Source organism: Amblyomma americanum, chromosome 1, assembly GCF_052857255.1.
Source record: "Amblyomma americanum isolate KBUSLIRL-KWMA chromosome 1, ASM5285725v1, whole genome shotgun sequence".
Taxonomy (NCBI): Eukaryota; Metazoa; Arthropoda; class Arachnida; order Ixodida; family Ixodidae; genus Amblyomma; species Amblyomma americanum.
The window spans coordinates 221,207,957-221,229,372 of NC_135497.1; the positions used below are offsets into that span (position 1 = coordinate 221,207,957).

Genomic DNA, 21,416 nt, shown 5'->3' on the forward strand with positions numbered 1-21,416 from the left:
TTTTATTCACCCTGACGATGTTGTGTTCCGTCGTATGTTGACTGTATTCGACTATGTACCTAAACCAACTAGCCCGGATTTCCGTTCTACTGTCCAGACTTGTGTAAGCTCGATGGTGTACCATTTGTCTAGATGGCTTGTTTACTAGCCATGAAGCACGGATTCATCTTGTGAGATCATTTTCTAAATACTGCATCTTTCCTTTTGATTCACATATTAGAGAACATATTATTCGTGGCGCGCTGCGAAAGCCCTGACTACTGCGTGAATATTCTTTTTTTTTTATGCGAGGTACGTCCTGTATGACTATCAGCACACCTTTTGTGGTACTCATGATTGTTGCTTTAGACACACCAAAACCATTTTTTACAAAATAAGGCATCTTCCCTTTTGCTTTATTTTTTAATTTTTGCTGTGGATCCATGCTTTCGGACGTTCTAAATGATCACTTACGCCCTTCGTTCCGTCCGATGCCCCTCAAATTTTCTTTTCCTTAACTGCCTGGATGAGAATGTGTTCACATTTGAAAGGTCACCAGGAAGAACCAGCTGCTCTCGATGACCTATCATTGTCGTACTACCGTCAGATTATTAAGACTAACAATCTTCACTGCTTCGAACCGCTGGGCAATCATGTTAGCTCTCTGATGGCTGATCGTAGCTTCTCTTCTCAAGAGGCTGGCTGAAACGCGAGCGCAATCTAAGCAGTCGGCGCCACGTCCAGGCAGCTTCGCGCGTCAAGCCCCTAATGTGTTCATACGTAATTCCTCCCCTTTTGCCTGAACAGCGAGCGCTGTCTGCTCGGGGATGAGGACTTACGACTTCGCCCAAGTAGGAGTATCGCAAGACGTGGTGACGCATTATGTGGACCTCAACTTCTACCCGGATAAGGAGTTACTGGTGAGTCACCCTGCGATATTACACACTTCGAATTTAAAAGCATCGTTCACTTTTGCAGAAGCAGACTAAAGCAGCGTATAACAGAAATACAGTAACTGGGATTCTGCATCAGTAACATTACAAGCTGCATCTGAACTAACTAACTAACGCACTAATTTTTCGAAAGGCACTTGGCGAGAATTTTTAAAAATTACTTGCGATGTACAGTCTTTGTCAAAAGTAAATAGTCCACGGGGTTTGCTTGTGAGCCTTGCCAGGTGGCTCGCTGCGTGGTGCCAGCGTTTGAAATCCCTGGAAGGTGAGAGGAACTCTCGTCCCCACCACTCCGAAACTTCCACAAGGGTCCTATTGCACGGCTTAGAAGCTAACCTCTTGGGCTGTTTGTTTTTAGCAAAGACTGAAGATAGCAGGCCTATTAAGAGCGCTTCACTTGCGTGGTTATGAGGAGAAAGTATAGTTATCAACATTCAGAAAGAATAGAGGCACAAATCAACAAAGGAGCTGATCCTTGCAGCCCTCTGAGTGTCCTTTACATTGCATGCATGCATGAAATATCAAGCTGTCAGCCGTGGGAACATTTTTTGAGAGCGTTTTATGTCAAAGTGTGGTTTCCCTACAAGAAACGTTGTTGACAAACCGAGCACACCCGGCCACATCTCTAACAGTGTCGAACTGTACGTACAGCGGCCTATGACGAAGCAGCGAAGCAGCCGAGAAAAGTGTTTGCCGTTTTCAACCTGTTTTGCCGCTCCGTTTTGTCACAGAGCGTTGCACGGCCGCTTGTTCGGGCGACACTGCTCAAGAACTGACCGGGTGTACCTATAGTAAAGGCGCTGTCGAACAGGCCACGACTTACACTCTTGGTCAGAAATCCCCAGGCTACGGCGTGTTCTGGTGAGGCACTTCCAGCATGCCTGACACTGCTGATCTGTGAAAGGGGAAGACTTTCGTCCGGGCTCTCCAGAAGCTTTTGGCGGGTGTCAGCGGTGCGGCAAGTGCCCCAATGCACGGCTCAACAGCCAGCCCTGTGAGCTGAGGAACTTTCGAAAGAGTATGTGCCCGCGTATTCTCCTGTAATGCGTTGTAGCGAAACGTAGACAAAAGGCGACACGCGTAAGCATGTGCACTGTGGAGATGATGGTGCCAGCTTTGCCTAAGTTAGGCGCTTCAAAGGCAGGCTGTGCAGCGACACTGCGCCATAACATATAGGGTACCCGTGGAGGCGCACGGCACTGCCCTCTGCGCGCTGCACTTTGTCTCACAATTTGGTGGCACTCAAGTGGAAGTCGCAACTGGCACCACCAGAGAATCTGGCGCCGAGCTCGCAAAAGCAGCTCGTTACATCGTCGGCCATTGCAGCAGCTCGGTGAATGATAAGCCAGGCACTGTTCGATCACAGACCTTTCCTAATGTGCGAAACAGTTTGGAGCTTGTATAGACTCCGATTTGGCGGATGGCGGATGTAGCTTCTACCTCTGCGCCGACGAATTTTGAGATATAGTATAGAAATACAAGCACTTTTTGACGGCTTTGTCCTTCGGAAGAAGATTCGCATATTCCAGAAAGCACGCTTTTCACCTGCATGCGTGAAGAGCAGCTAGCTACCGCGCAGATTTGAGTTAAGCATGTTGCACTTGGGGGAGGAACAAAAACAAAAACTGATTAGTATAGCGGCTGACGGAAGCAGACGTTTTTGTTAGGACAGCAACATTTTATTTGAAGATGCTGAGCATTACGATCTGATTAAGGGTTCAAGCGGCAAGTTTTCAAGACAGCAACTGGGCAGAAAAATTGCGCAAGAACTACTGATATAGCTGAAAACGTTTTTTCCTTGAAAAGCTCGCAATTGTGACGTAATTTTGACACAACTACCGATCATTTCACGATGACTTATGAGCAATAAAGTTTCAGATTTAAACTCTATTATAGGCGCTTCGACAACTGTTCCTCCTTAATCTCAGCACATTTTCCCGCTCTCGTTGCTGTCGGGAGCCACAATGTCTTAAATTTGTAACTTTTTAAATTTGTCGAGCATCTGCGATTATCAGTGTTCTTTTTTTTTAAAAATAAGCCCTACATAAAACTTCTGCTCTCAACAAAACCCATATTTTAGACCTTTTAATTAAGTTCAGTAAATTCGTACAGCTGTTACTGAATGTTGCAGTTTTGCGCGTTGGCCTTGTATTTACGTAGAAGGGGCAGATGTTGACGTATTAATGCAACAGTATTAGAGGCCCCGTCTACGAGAAAAGACGGCGTCCGCCCATCCGTGCCACGAAAAAGCAGGCGGAGCACTTGCCACCTGCCCATCGTGGCAGGTGCAGCGTCAAACAGCGCCGTCAACCAGCAGAGCCATCGGGATAAGAATTTCGCGTCGTATTTTGCCGTCGCTTATTGGACTGCCCTAAATATAGCCCTTCAGCCATGTCTGAGTGATCACTGTACAAGTCACGTAGCGGCGAGATAAGCTAAAATCTTCGTCGTCCTGAAGATGAACGCCGCTCGCCAGACCAGGTACATGCTGGAGATACACGAGGGACGCCGGCATGCAGTGTTCCTTTCATCTCGTCAGGTTCGAGCGCGTACTACCTGCGGCACAAAGCAAGTTGGCTGAAGCGAACCAAGGCGCCATCAGAAAGCTGCAGACTCGCCTCGGTGTCCGGCGAGTGTAGGCACGTGTGTTTCCGGATCGGACACCGGCGGGACAACGGACGATCTTGACCGTCAGGGGCGGCTGGACAAGACCGCTTCTTGCCCCTCGCGCCGCCTCAGTTCACCGCACACCTCTTTCAGGGACCGCGCACAAAGAGCGGCGTCTGGGCACGCCGCGTCCGACCGAACCGATCAACGCCGCGACCGGCGTTTAGGTCCAGCGAGAGCGTGAAATAACGGTGCGAACCGTCCAGCCGGGCGCGTCGAGCGCGCGTGGCCCCACGGAAAGAAGAGGCGTCGCATCGGCGCCAGTTGGCCGTGTCAAGCCGCTTTCTTCCTCCCCCCACTCCCGTGCAGCGACGCTGCCACGCGTTGTAATTGCTGCATCTTCCCCCCTCCGCCCCAACGTTTTGATACAACAGCTGCTACACAACAATCCCTTCCCATCACTTTGCACTCGCGAGCGGCACTTTCTTCTGGCGCGTTAGAACGTGCAGCGCTGGCGCTCGCCAGTAGTAGTACACAGGCCGTCGTCTCGTCTACAGCTCGGAACTGTCGGCGACCGCGAAACAGGTGACGCCGCCAGCGGCCCATTGTAATGCGTAACGGTGCACCGATAGCACAAAGTTCGAGCCGTGCATCTCTCCCCTTGCTTAAGAATGTGGGAACGGTCGTCGCTGCGGATAACGTACGTGCTGGAAGGGCCCAGACGTGGGTACTGGGATACGTGTTTCGTTCTACCAGTTTATCCGAATAGACGCGGCACGCAGCACGACACCAGGCGTTCGGTTCGTGGACGCCTCTAACCGGTACTGATTACGATTTTCGCCGACGGCTTCTTCTTTGGTCTTCGAACAGAGCGGTGCCTCTGACTGTACTCGGGATGGACAGAGAGAGAGATCCGTTTGACCCAAAAAGCGGGCAAAAGGAGAAGTGCAGTGATTCTGGCGGAACATCTCAATGCTTTGTTTCGCTATCGTGCCATACATCTAGGGCGACATTGAATTGGGTAATACGCAATTCGACATTTTCGGGCGACAAAAGTACCATGTGGCTAACTTCTACTTATTATGCAAGAACATGCCCTGAACAGCGAGGAAGTTCATCACGCAAGCCATTTTTTTTTCTTTTCTAACTGTCACCACAAGCAGTGTCGTTGTCTCTCTTCACAGAGTTGTTCCAACACTATAGTGTGCCTCTTTTGCCTGCAAAATAACTTTGTTGCACTGCTTTTTCTGCGTAAGAAAAGGCATTCGTATGGCGAATGCTGATTTGCGCCGCCCTAAGTGAAGCGAGCATAGTGCGAAGGCTGTCATAACTAAGGTAGACGCTTACTTATGGGGATTCGGTGGACCATATATTTCGGTCAGATTTTAAATGTCGAACCGGTACCGCTTTAAGACGCGTTAATAACAAGACGCGTCTTCATTTTAAAGTATTCAGAGACGCGATGCTTCAGAACATGCGCTTAGATTAAATTCAGCCCTAGTAGTCATCTGAGGTTGTACGTTGAATCATGGCTCACGTGTTCACTTTGTATGCCGGAATATGCTAGCTCGAATCGTTACGATGCTGGTGATCGCAAAGAAGAGGATGCAAAACAGGAGGCCGACAAAACACAGCGCTCTGTCCCGTCGATTGCCCTTCTTGCGTCTTTCTCGTACACACCTTAACAATGCGAGGTATTCAACCGTCCCGCTCACGAATTACACTCGTGTCATGGAATACTATCTGAAATCTGCAGGTGTACGCGTTAAGTGGTACACTTGTTTTCCACACTCCACCTCTTTCACTTCCCTTCTTTCCGTTGACTCCGCGTTGGTGAACCTGTGACTTCCCTCCCCATGGAGAAGCAGAGGCGCTTTCTTTTTTGCTCTCTCTCTCACTGCCGCATCGTCGACCGCAGGTGAACAGCAAGTCGGAGTGCCTGCGCGCCTGCACGGTGGACAACGACTTCGTGTGTCGCTCGGTGCTGTACAAGCCGAGCCAGGACGGCACGCTGCAGGGCTCGTGCTCCGTCTTCCACGTCGACCACCTCATGCTGCCTGACGGGCCGGCCACCTTCGCGGGCTCCACCCCGCCCCTGCCGCTGCTCGACTCCGGAGAGACCAAGGGCATCTACCTGGAATCCCGATGCACCAGTGAGCGCCGCGGCTGCAGCGAACAGCTTGGCGGCCTGAGTGGCCTCGCGACCGAAGGGCCCGTGATGTGCAGGCCCGATGTGCAGTAATTCGCAAGCGCAGTCCGTTGCCGGAACACATGACCACGAGCGATTGGCTAGCAGAGTATACAGTCGATAACTACAACACGAAGAGAACCGAAAAGTCGCTGGAATTAAGGAGAGCAGGATGTTGACGGGACCAATTCGTCAGTTGGCCGCCGCGGTGGCTGAGTGGCTATGGCGCTCGGCTGCCGGCCCGAAAGATGCGGGTTCGATCCCGGCCGCGGCGGTCGAATTTCGATGGAGGCGAAATTAGAGAGGCCCGTGTACTGTGCGATGTCAGTGCACGTTAAAGAACCCCAGGTGGTCGAAATTTCCGGAGCCCTTCACTACGGCGTCCCTCATAGCCTGAGTCGTTTTGGGACGTTAAGATCCCCATAAATCATAAACCAATTCGTCAGTTGGAATAAACCGAAAATTCGAATTTAGCGAGTTCGAATAAACGACATTTCACTGTATTTGCCATAGGTGCGGCAGATCACATTGCGAAGTGAGAAAAAAAAAAGGTTATGAGAAAATTTGATGAAGCTGGTCTGCCTGAAAATAACGAACCTGCTGCAAAGTTCGCGCCTTGGGCTGAGCTATTTGTGAGCTTGCACAAGCAATGAGTGGTAGGCCGAACGCTGGAAGAGCAGCATAAACGAGGCAGCTGGAAGCGTACTCGGCTCGACTTAACTTCGGCAATTGCTTGACAAGATACACTTCATAGAAAAACTGCTAGCGTAGACGAGTGGAAGACAAGTGTTTTTACCTTGGCCACTTACTTGAAGTACCAATGCCTGCATTCGGTGCCGAGGCTGAATCAGTGTGTGAAAATGCAATCACGAGATACTCTACTGCCATGGTAATTTCATCACTATTTAATGCCAAATATATTTTTTTGCACATTTTGTGAAAAGAAGAAACTAGCTTTTATAATATTAATAATATTATTAGTTATCTCATACATTTGTGCACGTACTGAGGGGTTCGCAGCACACAAATGGTGCAACGTGCTGCTTCCGACGTAATGTACTGATTGTCATACTGGCTCTCACAGCACCGAGGGAAGCTTGCACAGCGCGAGTGAAAGAAAGAAAACATGAAACGGCTACCGTCGGACGCGGACGAAATGCAAATTCCTCCGCCTGGGATGAGTTTTTGGTTCCCGCATTTAGGAACCTCGAAACCGGTCTAAATTAAGCCACACAGCTCAGCACTATGACCGTTGCCTTGTAACGTTGCCTTGTAACTTGTAACGTTTTGTCACAGCTCTCGCTGCAAAACTAAACTAACCACCGCGGCTTTCCGGGCCGTTGTTAAACGCAGACGAGAGGGCGGGGGGATAAAGAAAAAATAAAGAAGAATAAAGCACCTGGCACGAGTTTATGGCGCAGTTCAAGTGCGCATGGGAGGGGGACAATCGCCGCGGGTGTAACGTCGCTGCTGACCCCGTGCGAGTCGAGAAGTGGCTGCTTTATGTGCGCCTCGGCTGACGCGATGCATGTCCCCCTTGCGTGTTGCCCGCAGACAGCACGAGGCAGTACACGGCCAAGCCCGGCACGCTCAAGAGCCCGCCAAGCGAAACGAGGACGTCAACCAAGTCGCCCGTCTTCGCCGACTCGCCTGACCCCTCGTGCGACGCGTACGGCGTCTGCTACGACGGTGAGCGGCTGCTTTTCTTCTGCCATCGCGCCGGCAATTAGTGGCGCTCCTCCGCCGACGAGCTTGTTTAGCGCGTCCAAAAGGAGCGTGTCAAGCACGCACGTGCAAACAGGGGGCGCCCCCTTTGGTCGCGTCCAGAAGTGGCCGGTGGAAGCAGACGCCGCCACGCACCTTGTTGAGGCGGGATTAGACGGAAGCGACAGCTTCTCCCTCTCTCTGTTTTGTTGAGCATTTTTGGGCGCATGCATTTGTTCACGTGTATTGCCTAAATTATTACTCTGCTGACGTTAGTCAGATATTAGAAGATGCACAGAACTATCGAGGGTTAAGACTGTGATGTGTGATCTGATGTATTCACCACGAAGCCAACTGTCCTTGTGAATAGTGGCTAAATTTTCGAGCCGCCTGTCCTCTCCCGGCAGGGTGCCAGCAACGCTAGGGGGCAATTTGAACCTTCTGTAGCAGACGGTTGCGTGTAGCAATCAGTCAGTCAATCTCTAATAATAATAATAATAATAATAATAATAATAATAATAATAATAATAATAATAATAATAATAATAATAATAATAATAATAATAATAATAATAATAATAATAATGATAATAATAATTTATTTTCTCACCATCAGTAGCAAATACAGGAGAGACAGGCCGGTCTAAGCCTTTAGATGGCTTGTAGGACCGTGCCTAAAAAAACAGTGACAGAAAAGCATGACTCATGCGTATATAGACGAAGAAAGCAAAATAACAATAAACATGAAAAAAGCACACTAAAAATTAGTAACTCCATTCAAACAACAACAACAATAATAATAATTTATTTTGTCACCGTCAGTAGCAATACAGGAGAGACAGGCCGGTCTACGCCTTTAGATGGCTAGTAGGACCGTGCCTAAAAAAAATACATAATGACTGAAAAGCATGACTCATGCGTATATAGACGAAGGAAACAAAATAAGAATATACATGAAAAAGAGCACACTAAAAATTTGTAAGTCCATTCAAAACAAAACTGAAAGAGCATACAGGCGCAAAATCTAACAAGGCGAAACAGATTGCACTAATCCTAAAACTAACTTTTCCATTCATTCTTCAATAATTCTTACAGCTTGCCTCTAGAGCTAGCCGTAAAGATATCACCCGGCAGTTTGTTGAGAGTAGCCGGAACGTAAGCGCAACGCCTGGCCGCACCATACCTCGTGTTTGACCGAGGAACAATGTAACGGTTATGTTTTCTAAGTTGTCTCGCCGGGGTAGTTTCCTGTTTAAATTCACTGTACCAATTGTGCTTAAGGACAACTGTATCAATGAATAAGGATTTGAAGTTTGGGAGCCCTAGTTCACGGAAGATATTTTCAGCTGACAAAATGGGTGTGTTATAAGCAACGTTTTCAAGAATATTCTTTAAAATGCTATCGATCCTGCATACCCAACGATCCGAGCAAAAGGCAAAGATGGTAATACCGTATCTTAACACTGTACGCCAAAGCAAGTACAATCGTTTTTTTACAGATAAAGGCACAAAACTTTTGATATTAAACCACAACCATGCCACTGACCCCAATTTGCAACAAACATTAGATAAATGGTAATGCCAGGTTAAGCTACTGTCGAAAGACACTCCTAGATACTTAACACATTCCACATATTCAATAGGTGAACATTTACAAGAAACACACTTTGAAATATGCAAGTAAATAGGAATGTTAATAACAGTTGTCTTTAGTGGAGAACGAAAACAGGCGAGCTGTGTTTTTTGGGCGTTGACAGAAATTCCATTATTACCAGTGCATTGCATTGTAAATGTCATTTTGCAACAAATCAGGGGCAAATTTCGCGTACATGGAGTCCAGGCTTTAAGCGGCAATTTACGACTGAAAACGCCCTCATCACCAGTAGCGACCACTTGATAACGATTGCTGAGGTAGTCTTCGAGAATGTGGTAAAAAGAGCCACGGAATCCTGAAAAATACAGCTTGCCTAAGAAGACGATGGTTCAGGGAGTCGAATGCTTCCGCTACATGTAAGAAGAGAGCACACGTGAAAAGATTCTGATCAAACGCTGAAAACAGTTCATCCGGAAATTCCTCAAGAAAGGCAACGGTACCGCGCCCAGAAACAAAGCCAAACTGGCGATCATTCAGGACAGAAAATTTGTTAAGAAAAGAAGACATAGTGCCAAAAAGAAATTTTTCCAAGACCTGGGTTGCCCCAGCTCAGGTGCCGCCGACACAGTGATGGCAGATGCCGGGGTCAGCAAAAATCTTTTAACTTCCTTTTTGATTATTTTTTATCAATAAACACTTACTACTTACTACTACTACTACCTGGGCAATTACAGGTAGGATAGAAATTGGCCGCTAGTTTTCAGTCTTATCTTTATGTCTTGACTTGTCCTGACTCGAATAATAATAATAATAATAATAATAATAATAATAATAATAATAATAATAATAATAATAATAATAATAATAATAATAATAATAATAATAATAATAATAATAATAATAATAATAATAATAATAATAATAATAATAAATGTTTATTTATAGCGCCCAGGAGCAATGAGAGCCGTGTGCTGGCGTACATACTCGGCCCATGTACAGTGCGATGCCAGTGCACGTTAAAGAACCCGAGGTGGTCGAAATTGTCCGGAGCCCTCCACTAAGGCGTCCCTCATAGCCTTAGTCGTTTTGGGGTATCCTATAAAAGAAAAGAAAGAAGAAATATGATACATACAGGTACACATTAGATTACGAAAAATGAACCGGAGAAATACAACATGGAAGTTAGCAGACAAGGGAATGGAAAGAGGGGAGTTAGCTCAGACAAATAGTACAATTTCGTCTCCGCGACGCCGTCCAGTATTCTGTGAATAAAGTGCACTTTATTCATTACAGATACAAATACATGTTTCAAGGGCTCATTTTTGGCAGCACGTCTTAATTTTTGGTGCCACGCAGTGATGTGCTCACATCATGTCGGACAAGTGCAGATAAAAATCATCCTGCTTTCTGTTTCGCACACGCTTGCTACTGGTGTTTTATTTTGATTCGTCAGTATTGATGCACGCAACAGCCAATAACATTTCACTTCGTTCCTTTAGAACACGAAAAACGAGCCCCAAGAAACAAACTCGACATTTAATCCTATTTCCTGGTGACGATGCTGACACTTGCGGTCAGCACGGAACTCACGAGCGCATGGTGTGAGCTCGTCAGAAGAGTTACGTGCATAGGAGCCGAATTTTCAGTCTTCCGAGGAGGGGGGTGGGGGGATTAGTACCCTCTTTCTTTTTAATTCGTTTCTCTTGAAAGGTACGCTCATAGTCGATGTTCCGGGTCAAGACATAATTTGGGTGTCCGGGGAGGGTTCGAAGTCTTAGAAAAGAGTGTGCACCAACGAAAAACCTGCACTTATCAAGTCACCATTCATTTGATTCCTCATAGATACTTGCACAGGAGACGTTCGGAAATTAAGCTCCCGTTGCCTGTCGGATCCCTTAATGTGTGAACTTGATCTGAGACTTAGTGTTGTCATCTTCTGACCCTATCGCTTAATCCCCCCTGGAGATTAAGCGATAGGGTCAGGGATAGGGTCCTTTGCAGTCGGCACCATTGATTACGTGTTTTATTTAACCTAATTATTATCGAGGGCGGCTCTGCATACTGAGCGTACTACTGCCGCCTGGTGTACGACTGTGCTGAAGCGACGAGCCAGATGCCTTGCTTCGGTGCTGCTGACGCAAGCATGGATAAATTAGAAACGGGCGCTCGCGCTGACGGAGCAGCGTTGGAGTCGCTGCAGCTCTGCGCGCGTCTAGAAGAGCCGGCGGCAGCCTCATCGCCGGTGGCCGCCTCGCGTAGCATGTCTCGCCACCGCAACTCCGGTGCTCCGTCTTGATTATGCGTAATCACGTCGGTCGGCGAGGGAAGCACGCCGTCGTTGTGCGCGGGTTTCGCGTGTTGCGTCGCGAGCCGCGGCCACCGGAGACGACGCCGCGATCAGCAAAGCGCGCCGACCGGAACAGGCCGGCCCCCGAGCGAAAGAAAGAGTACCGTTCGATTGCTTTGTCGCTGTCCAGAGGCCGGCGCCGTGGACAATGCGCGCAGTCCGAGTGTGTGTGCGCCAGCGTAGCAGGGCAGGCTGCAGCGAGCGTAGCAAACCGCTGCGAGTTGCCCGACCATCCATCATGACGCTCTGAACGAGAGCGGCTGCATACGGAAGCAGTCCACAAAGGCCGGCCGTTTACGCGCTTGACCGACATCACATTGGAGGGCAGTGGCGCGGCGCGGCCGCTTCCAGAGAAGGTCCAGGAAACCGCCGCGCATCCGAGACGCTCCTGGCCATTCTCGAGCCGGCTCTATGGCGCCCCCGCCGGAGAAAGGTGAAACCCGCCGACCCTAACGTCGCCCATTGTTCGCCGCTGGGTGCTACTCTTCCGCCTCGGGCGCACCAGCCTCCGCTTTCCGCCGGGGGATCCCCCTTTCCACGTCTTTCTCTCTCCCTCTCTTTTTTTGTTCTTTTCAATTTGGCCGGCCATAAGCTGAAGCTGCGAAGCGCTTAAGTTACGATCCTGGCGCAGTAAAGCCTCATGGCCCGCTGTTGTCGATGTTCTGCTTGGCTCTATTTTTCTTTTCTTTTTTTTTATTGGGCCGCGGTGGTCCTGCCAGTGTAGTGTGCGCTGCTGCAGGTCACGTCAATACTGCGAAATGTATCCCTTTCCCGCCTTCGACCTGGGGTGGAAGCAACACGATTCTGACTAGTACAGAAAACGCTCGCTTCTCCCATGGTTCAACCCATACGTATACAACGCACGAGAACCGATTGATATACGCTCACGCAGGTAGGCTATGAGTCGCCTACAAGTCGCTCGCTCCGTCCGGTACGCCCGCCAGTACGAACTACCTTCTCGTTCGATACATTTCACGACGATAAAATTGCGATTCGTCAACTTTATTTTAGTGGAGCGCCATGACGATGAGAACTTCTGATGAAGTTCTTTTGTTGGGGGAACCCCAACGCTGTTCGTCTACCTCTTCGCACTGAGGTCGTTCGTAGTCGTCCGGCGCAATATCGACTAGTAGTCTGCGATGAGCAGTCAGCAGCACACCAGGCAGCCACGACACTTGCCTTGGCTATCGTCAGGTTGGTAATCGTGACAGGCTATCACGGCCTTCAGCAGCGCTGTGTTAGTCATTTTCTCCGCAGAAAACATTCGGCGCCTCATTCGCGATCGCAACGCGTATACTTGCCAAACATTTACCTTCTAAGGCATTCGTTGTATCAGACAGCAGCGACAAACTTTTTTTTTTATTCGAGAAATGTGCCATGAGGCATAAGTTGAAAAAGGAAAGGGGGTGAAGGAATGCACGGGATTGAAAGTTAAAAGAAGGAGTGAAGAACCGTTGCGCTGAGGTATTCGCAGAGGTTGTTAATGAAACGGTTGTCCATAGTCCACTTACCCATAAGGCTACGTGCTAGGAAAAGGGATGTCACTTTAAATCCAGTTTCTGCGTTTATTCAGTCAGGATACACTTCTCAATGAAAACAGAGGAAACAAGCACGTTTCAGAAACCCAGTATGCTTAGCTCCTTAATGACGCTTTGCTTTCCATATTCACGAGTAAAAACATCTCCTCAGATCCTCGCATAAATAATCTTTTGAACATATCCGTGTCGGAAATAATTATTAGTCAAAGGGGTATTTTATCCTTACTAAATAGCCTTAAGATTTCTACGAGTTCGGATTCGCATGGTTTTAATAACAAGTTACTCAAAAGCACATCACACTCCATTAGTGCAATCACAACCACCCTGTTTTCTCAATCATTATCAACTGGTCGTATACCTCATGACTGGCGTGTTGCCAAAGGGGTACCCATCTTCAAACCCGGTGATCGGTCTTCTCCGCTTAATTATCGCTCCATCTTGCTAACAAACACTTTCCGCAAACTTCTTGAGCACGTCATTTATAATCAAGTCTTTAACTACCTAGAAACCAGCAATGTTGTTTTCAAAGTAGTAAGTGTCTATTGAAAAATAATAATAAAAAAATGGAAGTTAAAAGATTTTTGCTAACCCCGGCATCTGCCATCACTGTGGCGGCGGCACCTGAGCTGGGGCAGCGGAAATAAAGGATAGCAGGCTGTATGAAGTGAAATGAAAGAGGTGAGGGGACAGTAAGAAAGGACATAGGGAGTGGTCATATATACACTGCTTACAAAGGGTAACAATAAAGCTGTCCAGGTTGTGCGCGTGTACAGTCAAGAAGGAAAAATAAAAATAAAAACACACGCGCACAACACTTTGCACACAGCAGCTGGGGTGGGGCGCCCAGCTGTTAATCGTCCTAGGTAGTGCACGCGGAACGTTCGGTCACTGTGCGTCACTATCTGGCGCAAAACAGACGGGACGTCAAGCCGGTCTGCTCGAGAAATGCGCAGAGGCTCACCGTGGTTCGCTCACTGGTGCGCGCACTGCCCTGCGGCCACAATAGCGTCTTGAGCGAGTCTGGGAGTATGCCCAGCGCCCTGCAGGCCGCGAGCATATCACGACTAGCGTCAGCGAACGCGGCACAGCGAAGGAGCAGGTTGTTTGTTTTCAAATACCAGCACGGTTTTCGCAAGGGATTTTCTTGTGGCACTCAGCTCGCCGAATTCCTTTATGATTCACACTCATCCATCGATCCCAGTATCAAGTTGACGCCATTTTTTTTTTCAATTTTTCCAGAGCACTTGATCGTGTCCCTCATCACAGGCTTACATTCAAACTAACTCAGTGGAACAGTCACCTTGCTATTAGTACTTGGACTAACGACTTCTTCTCCGCTAGAGTCCAGTTTACCTCACGACTGTAACTCTTGTTATCCGAAAGTCATCTCTGGAGTACCACAAGGAAGCGTTCTTGGCCGCCTCCTTTTTTTTAATATATATATATATATATATATATATATATATATATATATATATATATATATATATATATATATATATATATATATATATATATATATATATATATATATATATATATATATATATATATATATATATATATATATATATATTATTTATCCAAGTCTGTGTCGTCTCGAGTTATGCCATTTGCTGATGACTGCGTAATATGCCGTAGCATCAATTCTATCACGGACAAGTAATGTTTTTAATCCGACCTGGATACCGTAAATAAATGGCGTTCATCTTGGCTTATGCCGCTTAATGCTTCTAAAACAACGCTTATGTCTCTCACTCGCCGTTCTTCTCGCATGCCCACAAGTTACTTCCTAAATAACGATTATGTCTAACTTACCACTACTTATAAATACCTCGGGATTCACCTCCAATCAGACTTGGCGTGGCATCGTCACATTAATTTGACTTTCGCATCCGCTAATCGCAAACTTCGCCTTCTAAAGCATAACCTCAAACATGCTTCACCGCATCTGAAGAAACTTGACTACATAACACTCATTCGCCCGAAAATCGAATATGCGTCAGCCCTTTGGGAGCCTGACCAAGCCTATCACATAGCTAATATTGAGTCCTCGCAAAATCGTGCTGCGCGTTTTATTTTTTTCTGAATACTCGCCTAAGTGACACTGCCTTAAAAAATCGTGCAGAATTAGAACCCTTGTCTTACCGCCGGAAACTTCCATGACTAGCGCTCTTTCATTAACCTTATCATCATCCATTGCTTCACCACGATTTCTTTCACTCATCGTCAGCCTTCTTTCCGCGTCTCGACCATCCATTCAAAGTTAAACGCATCGCATGCCGTTCATTTGCATTTGCAAAGTCTTTCATACCGCGCACTATAATCGAGTGGAACAACCTGCCAGCACACATAGCCATCGAACCTAATGTATCTAACTTTCATGACCTAATACGCAGTGGCAAAACAAAATTTAAGAACAAAATTTTCAGTTTTTTGTTAGCCTTGTACCGTTCCAATTGTTTCTTGCACTTTTTGTGTTCATTGGTTTCTCACTGGTTGTCGTGCCCTAATAATGTATCGCCTACCTAAGATTTTTATTATACTGCTAATAATGTTTTTCTGCCTCGTTTTGTTTGTATTCCTGTTCTTAGGTATTTGAATGTTACTACCATGTTATCACTAGCCTGTCAGTTGCACTTTCTTCATGTTCTTGGCGTTTGTTGTATTGCAGTGTACATTAAACCTCCACTCCCTATGTAATACCCTCAGTGAGGGCCTTTAGGGGTATCTTGAAATAAATAAATAAATGAAATAAAATGTATAGCACGACTTCATGTCTCCTACATGCCTTGTGCTACTCAGACTAGGGTCAGCTCAGCACGACCAACGTAAATACTCTGAAACTGGTTCATGTGTCCTCTAGGTCGGCACCCTAACTTTCAGACTTGAAAAAAAAATAGAAATCAAGTTGAGGTTTTAATGTCGTACATAGGTTGCCAAAAAAAAAAAAGCTTGAGCCCACAACGTTCGATTAACGTGACCCACAGAGCTATCGCAATGCTATGCCGCAGCGCAATGAGAAGCGCGTCAATCGCTGTCTCCTTATTTACTGAGAGGCATGCAGGTCACAGTAACTAATATCCATATCAGTTTTTAGAATTTCGAAAACTCAATTACCCTCGGCGCTGTGGCCCAACAGATTCTGCGAACATAGCCCCAAAATACACGCGCTTTCGAAAAGCTCGCAGGCGAAATAACCCCGCCATTGCACGTAACTCGTCGAAATGGCCAAAGTTTCTTGGGCCACAGCTCCAAAGGTAGCTACGTTTTCGAAATTCTAAAAAAATGATATGGATATTACTTATGTTGGGCTACACGCCTTTACATAAATAGGCAACTAACAGTAATAGCTAAAAAATTCAACTACTCAATGTTACTTAACCATCCTACTGGTTAGCACGTCTTAGCTGTATTCTGATGCGCTACACTGCTGACACAGTTGTGCTGAAAAAAGCGCTCTTCTAACCCAAATAACTTAGTTTTGAAAATTGAAGAACGTCTTAGGTGAAACACCCGGTATAGGAGGGCGCGAGAGAAGACGCGAGATGGAGCCGCCTTTTTTTACTGCTCTTTTTGTTCTTTTAATTTTCGGCAGACCACCGAAAAGAACTCAGTTTCAACGATGTTTCACATTAATGGCAGCAATTTAGCCAAGGACTTAGCATTGATAGTGCGAACGCGGCAGTAAAAAAAAATAAGCACCTAGGATTATAATTACTCCGTCACCTGATAGAGCATAATTCTCTAAACTTATCGCAGTATTTGAAGTGTAAATAGGGGTTTAATTTCTATTCTTCAGTTTTTGATTGTCAAAAATACAGAAATTGATAGTCGTGCCAATAGGGTTGAGTGACCAGCTACAGAAAACTGTGTAGCTGTATGTGGTGCCTACAAAATGAACCAGGATAAAAGTAACGTGATAAATACTAAGGACGCAACTTTAAAAAAACAGACTAAACAAAAGTAAAAAAGAAGCAGAGACTAGACTGATTACACCTGCTCTGGACCCGCAGTCGAAAAAAGCGCGCTTCCTGCCAGCGCAGAGACTGGAGTGTTAAGTCAAACCTATCGCATTTATTTTATCTGTCTTTATTCACGGCCTATAATTGCATGTGATGAATGACAGCACATAATTTAAGTGCAAATTATTAATTGAGGAAAGTTATCGTTGTTTCCGTAGCACGAAGTTGTGCAAAATCCTCATTTCAGAAGAACAGAAATAAAGACTTTAACCCATGTCAACTATATAAAAATCAATAAATACATGTCCAAAATGAACCAGGATCATATCTGAGGCCCCCTTGAGACACAGCATACTCTCCCTTAGCCCTTGTAGCTCCTCGTTTTTTTTTTCTTTCTGACTGCGATTGACGCAGTCCTCTCTTTACGTTGGTGGTCTTCGGCAATGGAAGACCTTCAGCTGTAGCAGGCTGGTTTTATACCATCCTACCTCAGGTCATTCAGGGTACTTCTACTTAAATTATCTCTTTGCGGCACGGCGCGTATACGATTGTGCACGCGACTTTTCAAACTTTTTTTTCAAAACGTCTAGAGCAGTTTTCACGAAGCCAATGGTGCCTGCTACATAACAAATCCCTGCTCAACGGAATGGTAGAGCCATTTTGTGCCTTAAGAAAGGATCGATTTAAAAAAAAATAATTAAGATGGACATCGCGGTGTTCTACGGTGCGCCCAGGAAATGCTGTCTGGTGGTGCGACTTTTTCCTTCTCTCGCGCGGTCGAATGTTTTACTACAAGGACACTGTAGTTAAGTTTTGGTTGCGAAAACAGCTTCAGATAATAAACTAATCAAATGGTCATAAATGTGTCTTTTTGGAGAATAGGGCAGCAGTCCCGTGAGCGTGGAAGTGTGCGCCGGGGGTGAATTATTAAAGTTTTTTAATCTTTCGAGTTAGTTTTGTGAATCAGGTTGTTCCAAATACAGTCTAGCCCACGTATAACGGCCGCAGTTTAAAACGAACACTGGCTTATTACTAACGAGAATGGAGCTACCGGCAATATATATATATATATATATATATATATATATATATATATATATATATATATATATATATATATATATATATATATATATATATATATATATATATATATATATATATATATATATATATATATAAAGTTTGTCAAACGGGCCCCTCATTTTCTTTACCTTGTCTGCTATATATATATATGCCACGTGCAGGCAGCGCGCAGACAGCGGACAGTCTGCGTCATTCTGGTGCATAGTGGTCGAGCTGTGCGCTCCAATAAATGCAAACTGAAATGAGACTGTTGGCTTTCGGGCAAAGTACAAGTTTCGACCGTGTTTATAGGCTTACGTGAATTTACTTCTGCGCAGAGATTGTTTCAAGTACCTAGTAGCAGAGACGAGCTGTCGCTTTATTTGGAGCCCAGAGGATCTCGAGAGCTTTACAAAAGAGTGACGCATACTGTATGTTCGGCGCGCATGAGTGCTGCCGTAGCTTCGTCGCTGCGAGCTTACAATTTTGCCGACGACCGAAGGCGAGGATGCCATCTTACCACCAGTTGCAGTTAACGCCTTAATCCCTATTGGTGTAATCCCGTCTCTAAAGTGGCTCGTCTGCAGTCCGGGTTTCGGACAGGAACACGGGACCGCACTGAAGAGCTTAGAAAGTGGCTGGATACAGTCTGATTTGAAGGTACAGACGTGCACAAATTACTCTTTAAAGACATAAACGCCACGTTTATCGTTCTTTGTGTTTTATTTTTGCTTTAATAGGGCCAGTTTACATACTACGAACTTCGGATACAGTGAACGCAATCCGCGTGGCCGTCAGGCTCGTTATAATTGGCCTCGACTGTAGTACGCACACGAATTTTCATATTTTTCGCGATCGTAGAACTAATGCGCGTCTGAAAGGGCTATTAAAGTGAGCCGAAGCATCATACATGGCAAGCAGTGTTGTAAGCAAGCATGTATATCTCTTGGGAAACCCACTGCTATATGGGTCTTTTGAAATACTAATTTGCATTTTTGTGCTTTACGACTGAGACACTTCGACTGCAGTTCTTCTGAGCACAGAACGCAGTACTCAGCTTTCACTTTATTCAGCACGTTATTTGTAAGACCTCCTTGGTGAACATTGCTCCCTTGGCCCAGTGGTTGCACTCTTTTGTATCCACGCCAGCTGATCGGTGTGAGCGGACACGTGTCGTGCTTTGGATGCTCGGACTACTGTGGAATAGACTGGCAAGTGTGACTTGTTTAATTCCCAAAAGATACGCCATGTTAACTCTCATAGAGATGTCATAGTAGTTCAACTTTCCTTCACCTCTAAGCGTCGCACTTATGGCCATTCCTGGATAGTTTATGTACCTAATCAAGCATAAGGATAGCAGATAACATCAAATAATGCAAAACTAGGAAAACACTCACCGTATTTAACTAAAATGAGCAACATCAGAAACAAAAGCTACTTCGCTTCGGATTCAAAATATAAATATAGGGGTTTTATAACTTCGAAATTATGCAAGGTAGGAACGCATTTCCTTTTGCATCTTATTTAATAATCTGTGAGAATGTTAATATTGTAAAAAGTATCAAATGGAATTTTTATTTTTTAAAAGTTAAGATTTTTGTGTAGCAGTGATAGAAACTGTCGTACTTTGAGAAGGCGCGAAGGATGCCGTAAGGAAAGGCTTTCCGCACTGCCATCGCTTCCGCCATCTCTCCCTTTTTTGGGGGGCTTGTAGCCTATGTATAATAATAATAATAATAATAATAATAATAATAATAATAATAATAATAATAATAATAATAATAATAATAATAATAATAATAATAATAATAATAATAATAATGATAATAATAATAATGATAATAATAATAATAATAATAATAATAATAATAATAATAATAATAATAATAATAATAATAATAATAATAATAATAATAATCAATCAATCTATTTTTTCGGTGCCCAGGAACAACCCAAAGGTCTTGGTGCTGGTACACCATTCACACGCACAAAATGTACATTTATTTCACTACACTAATAATAATAACAATAACATATTATTATTATTACTATTATTATTATTATTATTATTATTATTATTATTATTATTATTATTATTATTATTATTATTATTATTATTTATCTTTAGTCGAAAAAACTGTGACCTAGAAAATCCTGCTCATTTTCCTCATTCTGAAAATTCCCTGGAATCTTCTCAACATTCTCCTTTCTCTCTAGAGCCAATTTTAGGCCGCAAATTCTCTGAAGATGGAAAAACTTCTCCGAAGGAAACATGGCTGATACAAATGCACACATGGAACTTTGCACACGCACTCACTATCACACATTTTCAAAAACCGCGGTCACGTACTGGCCTTAACTGCAAGAGTGCTCAGCAGTGCTGAGCAAGAATGCTCAGTTCAGCAGCACTGCCGCTCAAAAGTCTGCGGATCATTAAATGCAGCGAGAGGGATGCTAGCGTGGACTGTTTAGCAAATTAACCGACCGGAGAAGGCCGACCTTTGCGTCGCGTGCCTGCCCTCTGCCGGAATCACACAAACGCTCGTTGCACGCACGTTCGCGCTCACGCAAGGACGGTATAGACAGACAGTGCAATGGTGTCAACGAAAGGTGTCATCGTTACGTACCCTCAGCACGCGGCATTCCTCCTTGTGCCGAACTGCTGCGCTGGCTTCACCGCAGTACTAAAAGTGATGCCGTGAAATCAGCTTTAGCGAAAACTATAAGCGACATGGGGGAACAGGAAAACATGCATATGCGGAAAACAAACAGAGTAAAACGAGAGACTGCGTTAAGGAATCTTCTGTTTTGCGAGCCTCTTTATCTGTATGGCCCAAGTTAATGCCCCTGTAACATAAGTTTTGTTTAAAAGTACAATGGAAATGAAATTGTGTTCATACTGTAGGCTCCTTCCACAGCACGAAGCAAGCTTTTTGTGCGGAGAATTTCGTTTTATGTGCATTAGAGCAAATTACATCTTTGTTGCTCTGGCGTACTTTTGCATTTAATTGATGACTGGGGTAATGTTAATTTCTGAGCATCTCACTGATAAATCTAGTTCAGAAATTTCGATTAAAACAGCCAAAAAAGCCAGAACAACAGAATTAACCCCATTCGCACTTTCTAGAAACGTTTCGTTATTGTGGAAGTCTCTGGAAGTATTGTGGAAGTATTCTGGAAGACGCTTGTCACTGGCAATATTAATGGCACGCGTGCCCTGCTGGGCCGCGTTCATGGTGCGCCAAAGTACAGTCAGCTGCAAAAGTTTACGGGATGTGACTATGAAAATAAAAGTAGAAGAAAAATCTACGAATTCAAGCAAGTATTTCGTTTAAAACAGGTCAGCGCTAAAAAAGACAAACACGGCGAGAGAACGACGACACAAGGGATGTTTGTCTTTTTTAGCGCTGACCTGTTTCAAACGAAATGCTTAACCAACTAGCCCAGCACCAAGTTTTGCCAAGCAAGTAAATCGC

At 45.2% G+C, this 21,416-nt stretch overlaps 1 protein-coding gene across 2 annotated transcripts in view; it reads left to right on the forward strand.

The window, feature by feature from the left end:
- Positions 1–21,416, forward strand: part of tyn (trynity) — a 47,301-nt gene that overhangs the window by 16,648 nt on the left and 9,237 nt on the right. For both annotated transcript variants that reach the window (XM_077648534.1, XM_077648535.1), the window contains exons 5-7: positions 787–899; positions 5,458–5,692; positions 7,282–7,416. In XM_077648534.1, coding sequence (XP_077504660.1) covers positions 787–899; positions 5,458–5,692; positions 7,282–7,416 — 483 coding nt within the window. The remainder of the gene's footprint in view (positions 1–786; positions 900–5,457; positions 5,693–7,281; positions 7,417–21,416) is intronic.